Raw genomic sequence first — 10181 nt, 5'->3', positions numbered from 1 at the left:
ATGTCACCGTTGCTTTCCGATCGAACCGCATCCCCTCGAGGAGGAGGAGGGAGCCTCTCTCCGCTGTCTCTCTCTCCTTTCACGCGTTCTCGTTCGTTTCCAAACGGGATGCTCGACCGCCAAAGCTTTTTTTTTTTTTTTTTTTTTGCTTCCCGCGAAAAGTAATTGGACGACAACCGAGGAAACAAGGAGTTAAGCACTGACGACGATATAAACGCGATGGAACGAGAAAACGAATCCTCCTCCTCCTCCTCTTCTTCTCCCTGCGAAGGAAACTTTTGCTTTTCGTATTCGAAGGATGGTGGAGTCTCGGTCGCATCAGACTGGTAAATTCCACCCTTCTGTCGTTTGGAACACCTCCCCCTCTCTCTCTCTCTCCCCTTTGGAAGTCTTGGAAACTCCTTTACCCACGTCCTTCTCCCTCGCCCTCCCCTAGTCCAGCTTCAAAGAGGTCGGCTCTTCTTCGAGACTTGGAAGAGCAATATAACAAGAGGGACGAAGCGAGGGGGAGGGAGGAGGGTGGGTGTCGAGGAGGGTTGGAAGGGACGGGAGTTTTATTAATTTCGAAAGTTCCGAAACTGATAATTAGATCCCCACGGAGCCGGCCCGCCAAAGGCGAGGGAACTCAATTTCTGGGTCGGCACGGCTTTACGTTTAATTTTCTTTAATGTCGCTTCTCCCCCCTCCCCTCCCGCTTATTGTACACTCCCTCAAGAATAGGAGGAGGAGGAAGAAGAGAAAAGAAAAGAGGAAAAGGGGGAGAAAAGATAGTTTCGATCGACGTTTCTTTCCCTTCTTCTTCCTTCTGACCCTCTGCTCGATCGGTCAATTGTTATTATAATATAGAAACGAAAGTTCTCGTTACAAAGTCGTCGAGAAACGTCGCCGCACTACCTACTTTCCCTTCCTCGCACGAACGCGTGTCGAACGCGAGGTTTCTCGCTGCTAATACCAATAATAAGTATTGCCAACGTGTTTGCATATGCGACGGGATCGGATATCGTTGCGAGATCTCTCTTTATTTTTTTCTCTCTCTCTCTCTCTCCTTTCGTTAGAAACTGCACTTTTGCGTTACACGCACAACGACGACAACGACGACGATGATGGAAAAATTCGATCGGGCGAAGGATCTCGCCGGGGTGGGAAAACTCGCCCTTTTTTTTTTTTCCATCCATCCATCCCCCGATTTTTCCAGCGTTGTCCAGCGACGAATACAATCAGACGTCGCGTACCTGTATATTCGGTATATCGCGAATGTTGACTCGGAGTATATTTGTCCAGCAATGGAAGAGCGTCGCTGCTCTGGTGGTCGAGAGAGGGTGGTGGTGGTGGCTTGGTTTCAAATATCGTGCCGCCTCGATGTTGGGCGATCATAGACGCATTATTCCACCGCGTCGTCGCAAATCTCGACGAATTTTTCGCACTGGAAAATCGAAACGCTGTATCGATCGATCGATCCAAAGATTCTCGAGGATTCCCGAAAAACTTTCGTATTATCTCCTTCGAAAGGAGAATAGACGGAAAAAGGGAAAAAAATTTTCTCTACGTAAAAGAGGAGGGTGAAGGGGCGTAGAAAAAGTTGGTTATCGAACGGTGACCTCGGTCGAACGTTGGCTCCTTTGGAAAAGGCAAAGAGGGAATAACGGCAAACAGAGTAGTTGGCGTCGAATTACGACTGTCAATAGGTAGCCGTTCGTAATTACACACCCGTTAGAGAAGCTAGCGAGCGAGGCGGCCGAGAAGCAGATATCACTTGGCGAATCAATAAAACGTGTTTGGCTCAGTCAAACTGCGTGTCATCGCGTATCCATCTCGAACGCCAAACAAGTACACTGGCTATCATTTATCTCGATAATTATATGACCACTGATTACCGGTTCATTTTCTAGTAAATATTGAGCCTTGCAACGGGATAGCCTCGTTCCCCCCTCCCTATTATTCCCGCCCTGGGAAATCGTAGCGACGACGAGTTATTTTTCGTCTCTTTTCCAAAACGCAATTTCCACGATTCTTTTCTTTTCTCCTTCCTAAAGAAAGAAAAAAAAAGAAAGGAAGAAAGTTACGAAATTCGATGCTTCCCTGTTCCGTAATATTTTCTTCGAATCCTCTTCGTTACGCTCCAAGGTAAGGTAGAGGTTAAAGTATTAGGTTAAGGTGGCGCGTCTACTTAAACGGCAGGATGTATAACGCGCGTAGCGACGGCACGGCAAGGATGAAAGGCGGAGCCAGCAACAGCCAACCAGCGGCTAGGATTTCCATTTTAGCTCGTCTCGCAGGACTAACCTCGTGCCACCGTTCCACCTCGAGAAAAAGTCCTGCTGCTATTCACTCTCTTACCGTTAATCCATCCGCGTTACATACACCCTTCCCAATCTTCTCCCACGAAATCTCACTTCTCCAATTCTATTGGGTTGGCAACTAAGTAATTGCGGATTTTTTTTAGAAAATCAAAGACAATTTTTTCATGGAACTAAATAACTTTATTCCGTAATGCGTTGCCCATTTTGATCAATCACTTTTTGCCATCTTTCAGCCAGCATCATAATCCCACGTTCATAAAACTTGTGGTTTTTATTAGCAAAAGACTGAATCAGGTACGATTCGATATTATCATCATTATTGAAATTTTTACCATTCAAGGAGTTTTGTAAAGATCGAAACAAAAAGTAATCGGATGGTGCAAGGTCAGGACTATATGGTGGATGTGGCAAAACATCGCAACCAAGCTCCAATAATTTTTGTCGAGTGACCAAAGATGCGTGTGGCCTTGCATCGTCATGATGGAATACAACGCCTTTTCGATTTGTCAATTCGGGCCGCTTTTCTTCAACCGCATTGTTTAATTTCGTTAGTTGTTCGATGTAGACGACAAAATTGATCGTTCGGTTGGGTGGTAAGAGTTCAAAATAGACAATTCCTTTGTAATCCCACCAAACTGATAACAAAACCTTCTTTCGACGAATACCAGCTTTCGATGTTGTTCGAGCTGGTTCACGTGGCCTGCTCCACCATCTTTTCCGCTTGATATTGTTGTAAACAACCCATTTTTCATCGCCAGTTATCAATCATTTTAAAAATGGATCATTTTTATTACGTTTCTTTAGCAAATCGCAGCTGTTAATGCGTCGCGTTAAATGCTTTTCTTTCAGCGAGGAACCTATGTATCGAGTTTTTGAACATAGCCAAGTTGTTTTAAACGGTTTTCAATGCATGTATGCGATACATGAAGCTTCTCTGCAATCTCACGAGTTGTACTGTGACGATCCGAATCGATTATTGTTTTAATTAGGTCGTCATTAACTTCAACTGGACGATTAGAGCGTTTTTCGTCTTTGAATGAAAAATCACCAGAACGAAATTTGTCAAACCAATTTTGACACTGCCGTTCTTTTAAGGCTTCGTCGCTATAAACAGCGCATAACTTTTTGCGAGCTTGCGATGCGTTTTTCCTTTGCGAAAATAAAAAAGCAAAATACGACGATAATGTTCCTTTTGATTTTCCATTTTTCAACGAACGCCAAACGAAAACTACGCAACCGATCAAAAAACTTTTTATACCGATCGACAGCTGAATTGCCAACTATCAAATAACAAAATGCGTTTTACATTTGGACTACGCCAGCAAACCTAAAAATTCAACTGAAGCCATCTATGAGCGAAATCCGCAATTACTTAGTTGCCAACCCAATACTTTCCCTTCCTTTTTCCCTCCCCTTCTCGAATTCTTCCTCGCCGACTTTTTCTTCCCTTCGCGATAATCTCGATAGGAGAGAAGAGATATTTAACAGAGACGTAAAAATTCGCGGATGAAATCCCCGATATTGGACAGTGTTGCGCGCGGGGGAGGGAGACCAGTCTCGAGCGGAGTCCGTTTTACGTGATGGGGAATAATGGAGCGTCGAAAAAGCGAATTTTTTTTTTCCTCGATGGAAATGGACGAAAAAAATGTCGAGCTTCGTCGATTCCCCCATCTTGTCCAGGGATAGAAAAAACGATCTAACGTTTCGAGAGAAGGAGAGGAAAGAAATTCTCGTCGTTACAAGATTTCGAGGAGGACGGAGCAACGTTGTCGGCAGATTATCGCGGATTGATCGAGGGAGGATCGACCGATGGTTATTTATAAAGCGGACGATGAATTTATTCGGCCGCTCAGCAGTGGATTCGGACGGAATACATTAATTGGGACACAACTACAGGGCGTTTGCTAAATTTCACTTGATAATGGGCATTACGTAACGCGGGGATGCACGTAGCCGGGGGTTTAATTAACGTTATCGCCCGACGAATTCATTAACGCTCCGATTTTTCTACCAACGAATCCTCCGATTATTATTATTATTATTGTTGTTATTATTGTTATTATTATTATTATTATCTCTCGCGTGGAAATGACGGGATTTATTAAATTAACGGAGGGAGGGTAGGAGGGGGAGGTAGCCGAAGCGCGAGAATAAATAACGCGGTGCATTATGCGCATAAAGTGGGACGCTGCACTGCATCAAACTTAAATGACATAATCTGGTGGAAATAACGCGATTCCCCTTTATCGGGGGATATTTAAATAATTCTCATCGATCGCTCGAGATTCGATATATAACATGTATCCGTGTAATTTCGAGAAGAAATTAAACCGATCTCTCTTTCCCTCTAATTTTTAACTCATTTCTCAGTTGGAAAGAGAAACGATGCCTCGAAAGTACATCGACTCGAGGATAAGCGAATGGAATGGAAATAAGAGAAAGGGGCGAGGATCAATCGAGCGTCGATTCATCGAATCATAGCGACGCGTCGGTTACGCTCCTCGGTCCTTCGCCTCGTTCCACACGATATACACACGAGCACGATGAATAGGCCGTGTTTGCATAGGTCCCAGCGCGCGTTGTCAGGGATGCTAAAAGGAGCGAGAGAGAGAGAGGGGAGGTGCGCGCACGAGCGCACGTCCAGGGGTAGAGAATTCGAAGAGGGAAGGAAGAGAGAAAGAAAGAAAGAAATTGGCTCCTGTGTACACTCAGCTGTCGGCCTCTTTTTTACCCTCTGAAACACCGCGACTATTCGAAAATGGTTCGAGAGAGATGCCACTTTTACCGCTCCGTGGAAATATCCCTTTTTTTTTCTCTAAACGAAGAAGAGATAAACAAAAGGAAGCAGAATCACGGTGTAGAATCGAGATGGGAAGAAAGTGGAAGGAAACGAAGAAACGGAGTTAGAGAAGAGTCGTGGAGGGAGTCGGTGGTGAACGGTATAATACTTGGCGGCGCTCCCTCGTGCTCGGATAAAGGGCCGCTTTTCGGGGCGAGTGAGAAACGAATAGGCGGGAGGAGAGGCGCCGCTTTCGAACAGGGACGGATATAGGTTGTAAGTGAATTTTATTGCGCGATTATATTGAATCCCTCCGAGCCACCAGCCACTGTCAAACTCCACCCTCGTTGTTCCACCCTTGCGGAGATGGTGCTCAAACCCGTTTTCCAACTCGCGAAACCCGTTTTCCCTTGTTATCCATTTGTATATATGTATCTTACATCTCGCTCAGCCTACGAATCGAAGAGTACTCCTCTTTTCTTTTACTTGTCAAAAGAAATTTTTTTCGAAATTCTTAATTGACAAATTTTCATTCGTATCCGAGATTCGTTTTATTCGAGGACTCGAACTCGGTCAGAGTTGTTAAAAGAGATGGGCGCGAATAGGAAAGGAGGGGGATAAAACTGGGGAATCTCTGGGTGAGCACCACTTTCGAGTCTCGAGGGTTGCACGGCGGTAGTTACCGGCGGCGGATACCAAATCGAAGCTCTTGCCCACAGGGATGTTTGCACGTTGGATCACGACCTCCATGGCAAAATTCACCATAGCAAAACCTTGCTATTCCCACCGGCACGAGACTCGCCTCCAAGCCTCGGCTTTCCACCCCCATCCGTTCCCATATTTTCGATCCTTCCTTGCCTTTCCTCTCCTTCCTTCTTTCCAATTTAATATCCCGCTCCCCGTCAAAGTTTCTCCGTGAAAAAGATCCCGACGAAAGAGAGAAAAAAAAAATTTTCTTAACAACAAGCGAAGAATATCGTTTCTCCTTATACTTGAGGAGAAAAGAATATTTCGAAGGGTAGAGAGAGAGAGAGGATCGGGGGAAATTAGGCATGGAGGCTCGTGGTGGCGACGAGATCTGATAGTTTTGCTCGGCTGAGTGCTGCTCGTCTTATCCCCGAGGACAGGAGGAAGAGGAAGGTTCCCCGGCACGATCTTATTGGCCCTCCTTCAAAGAGGAGCAGCCGGTTGCTCCCTCGAGATGGGGAAAGATGGTCGAGTTGAATTAATTCCTCGACTATCGTTTTCCTTCGTTACGGGCCGGCTTTCAAATGTAATCGCCGCTCTTCTTTCCATCCTCCTCCACCTCATCGCCTCGAGTGTTTGGCCGCCTCTCTCTCTTTCCTTCTCTCTTTTAGCAACATTTCACGAATTCGATCGATTCGAAAAGGAACCACTCCACCCCGTCAAATCTTCGAATATTCGGATGAAACGGTGGGGCGGATTTCGTATGATTTTTAATAAACACCCGGATCGGACAGCCAGATGTACCGCACGCCCACTTGACTCGCGGCTCGAAACAGCGGAAGAGAGAGGCAGAGAGAGAGAGAGAAAGGGAGAAAGAGCACTCGGTCGGTTCGTGTACGGCTTAAACCACTCGATGAGCACAAAACTGACGGACGGACAGGCCCTGCATCGAACATATTACGTTCGAAGCACGTGGAACAAAGCTACGCCATTGTTTCGTGCCGTCAATAATCCACTTGGCCCGACTTGGAGGACCGGCCAGGGGGCGGCACAATTGGAAAAAGCGGCGTGGAAACCGGGAAACCGATGCCCCACGGGGGTCCGTCATCCCAGAGAGGAGAAAGGAAGAGAGGGAGAAGGAAAGAGAGAAAGGGAAGAAACATTCGATTCCGAGCACGAATCGAGATGGAAGAAAAGATTCTCTTCCTTCTCTTCCGATTTTGGAGTTATCCTCCTCCTTTCTCTCCACAATTTTCTCAACAATCCGAGGAAATTTTGGAGGGGAAGAAAGAAAGAAGAAGATTTATATTCCAAATGGGATCCGGTAGAATCTGGTAATTGCATTTAGCAACCTTATCTACCTTCGTTTCCAGAATGCCAAGCACGAATGCCTACCTCGTAAACAATTGTTTAGCCTCCTCCTGTGTCCTCCAAATTTCCTCGTCAACCTTTCGGCCGCTGCAGAAATCGAAACGAAAAACAAGAAGGATTCTACTTCTCGTTTCCAAGAAACGTTCGAGGAGGAAACCCTTCTGTTTCTTTGGGAGGGAGGAGGAGGTGGTTTTTTCGCGAGGAAACGGGGAATTAATTAACCGTGGGGCGGTTGAGGAAGGTCCGGTCGAGCGGGTGGGTAAATATGGCGGGCGGTCGGATATCGGTCCCGTCCGAGGAACCGACTCCAAGCGGCGGCAATCGAATGATTAAAGGCGGCCTCGCCTGGATGCGCCTGGATAGGGCGAAATTCCCGACGGAAATCAGAGTCGCTCTCCTTCCTCCTTCGGGAGGATCCCGTCCTCAAAGCCGCTCCTTCTAAACCGTCCGTCCCCTCTCGGCAAACATCGAGGAGAGCGACTGAAGGAATTCTGCGGGATAACCGCGTCGTGGACGTGGTATCCGCCAGGTATCCACGATCATTCGATCGTGTGTTCGTTTCGAAATTTTGGGGGGAAATTCTCTTCTCCAAGATCTCCCTCCTCTCCCGGGATTAATTCGCATCTACGCATTTCGAACGGATGTAGGCGAATACCGAAACGATTTCAAGAAAGGAGGATCGAAAGATGATGCTTCGAAGAGAAAATGGAGAGATTAATTCGCATCTACGTGTTTCAGCGTTCAAGAAAGCTGAAGGATCGAAAGAGAGGATGATGGTTCGAAGAAAAAGAGAAAATGGAGAAATCTCCCGAGATTAATTTGCATCTACGTTTCGAACCGACGCAGACGAATACCGAAACGATTTTAAGAAAGAAAGATCGAAAGAGAGGATAATGAGGATAATTCGAAGAGAAAGAGAAAATCGAGATATCTCTCAAGATTAATTCGTATCTATGTATTTCAAACGGACGCAGACGAATACTGAAACGATTTCAAGAAAGGAGGATCGAAAGATGATGGTTCGAAGAAAAAGAAAAAAATGGAGAAATCTCTCAAGATTAATTCGCATCTACGCGTTTCGAACGGACGCAGACGAATATTGAAACGATTTTAAGAAAACTGGAAGATCGAAAGAGAAGATAATTCGAAGAGAAAGAGAAAATCGAAGAATTTCAAGATTAATTCGAAGAAATTTTGGAGGGAGATCTCTTCTCCAAGATCTCCCTCCTCTCCCAGGATTAATTCGCATCTACGCGTTTCAAACGTAGGCGAAGAAATCTGAGTGATTTCAAGAAAGAAGGATCGAAAGAGAGGATAATGGTTCGAAGAGAAAGAGAAAATAAAGAAATCTCCCGAGATTAATTCGCATCTACACGTTTCGAACGGACGCAGACGAATACTGAAACGATTTTAAGAAAGCTGGAAGATCGAAAGAGAAGATAATGAGGATAATTCGAAGAGAAAGAGAAAATCGAGATATCTCTCAAGATTAATTCGCATCTACACGTTTAACGCAGGCGAAGAAACCTGAGTGATTTCAAGAAAGAAGGATCGAAAGAGAGGATAATGATTCGAAGAGAAAGAGAAAATGGAGAAATCTCCCAGAATTAATTCGTATCAACGCGTTCAAGAAAGCTGAAAAATCGAAAGAGATGATGGTTCGAAGAGAAAGAGAAAATGGAGAAATCTCCCGAGATTAATTCGCATCTACGCATTTCAAACGGACGCAGACAAAACGATTTCAAGAAAGCTGAAGGATCGAAAGAGAGGATGATGGTTCGAAGAGAAAGAGAAAAGTGAGTATCCAAAAATAGAAGAAAGGAAAGAAGAGAGAGGGAAAGAAGGAAGGAAAATCAGTCAACGCGAAGATAGCCGCGTGCCGGGAACGAAAGATCTTTGGAATAATCGCATCGACGCGAGGCCAACTTCCGGTGAACGACGTGACAGGCTTGTGTCACCCTGGCGTCCTCCCCTACGTTCCTTTCCGGCCAATTCTCTAACCAGCCGAGGAAAGAAGATCGAGATGGTACGGAAATCGATCCTTGTGTACGATCTGCTCAGGACCGAGCAACCGGAAGAGGGTTTCACCGAGAAGGAGATCGTGGAGCAGATCAGTAACAAACACGACATCATGCCCGGGAAATCACTTCGAAAGCAAGTGGCTGTGGCGCTTCGTCGTGGCGTCGATTTCGGCATCATAGCCAAGAAGAATAACAAATTTAGGTTCAAATCTCAATCAAACGTTCTATTCTTTTTTTTCTCTCTCTCTCTCTTACCGATCGAACGAATCAATACGAAAAATATATATGTGTGCGCGTATACATGATTTTCCTCGTGGCGCGAGCAGATTCGATCCAGACACAGCGAAAGGTAATATCTCCAGGCGAACTTCCTTGAGGAGGAATACGAATCGAGGGAGGAATAAGAAGAGGAGCGCGAAGAGGGCGACGAAGGCGAGGAACGAGCGGAAACGACAGGGCGAGAGAAAGAACGCGAAAAGTCGTAATCAGAAGCGGACGCTACCGCAACCAAAATTGCCAAAATCGTGGACACCGAACAGGAGAAACTTGGTTGACGAGCCCGTGTCGAAAGTGAAAAAAATTTAAGTCGGCGATCTTACGATCTTTCGTTCGAAACGTCTTTCCAAAACGGTCCCCCCGGTTTTAATTGTACGTTTTATATACAAATATATTTCCTAAGTATATATATATTTATAGAAATTTCTACTTTTTTTATTTTTATTCATCGTTTCGTACGTCGATTCTTCCTTTTCGTTCCAATTTAACATTTCTTTCTTCTTCTTCTTCTTTTTTTCTTCCCTTTTTTGACAACTTTATGAAATTACATTAATTTGTATTCCCTTAAATATGGTTTCCCATTACTCTGAAAAAAAAATTACTGCTTCTCGAATTATTACATATAATCATCGCATTAACTGTTACTTCTTTCGAGGAGAGAAAGAAAAATCTCCTAGGCTAGAAAAAAAATTCCAAGGAAAAAGATTGGAGAAAGGAGGTCGATCGAAATCCGTTCCCATGAAATCC

The 10181-nt window shown here is 45.1% G+C and overlaps 1 protein-coding gene across 1 annotated transcript; it reads left to right on the top strand.

Moving 5' to 3' along the window:
* The first annotated feature begins 7628 nt into the window (after nucleotides 1–7628).
* LOC113218990 lies at nucleotides 7629–9819 on the top strand. Its single transcript, XM_026442763.1, has 2 exons — nucleotides 7629–9360; nucleotides 9485–9819. Exons 1-2 carry the CDS (start codon nucleotides 9161–9163, stop codon nucleotides 9741–9743), a joined length of 459 nt encoding a protein of 152 aa, XP_026298548.1. The 5' UTR covers nucleotides 7629–9160; the 3' UTR covers nucleotides 9744–9819.
* The last annotated feature ends 362 nt before the right edge of the window (nucleotides 9820–10181 follow it).

This window comes from Apis mellifera, linkage group LG9 (genome assembly GCF_003254395.2).
Source record: "Apis mellifera strain DH4 linkage group LG9, Amel_HAv3.1, whole genome shotgun sequence".
NCBI lineage: Eukaryota > Metazoa > Arthropoda > Insecta > Hymenoptera > Apidae > Apis > Apis mellifera.
The sequence above is the reverse complement of the archived record's forward strand: the minus strand, read 5'-3'. Positions and strand labels throughout refer to the sequence as shown.

What these genes read in the sequence shown, in the direction of transcription:
- LOC113218990 (XM_026442763.1), top strand. Translation starts at nt 9,161, where the DNA reads ATGGTACGGAAATCGATCCTTGTGTACGATCTGCTCAGGACCGAGCAA. An exon ending in AAGAAGAATAACAAATTTAG is followed by an intron (nt 9,361 to 9,484) that starts GTTCAAATCTCA and finishes TGGCGCGAGCAG; the next exon opens with ATTCGATCCAGACACAGCGA.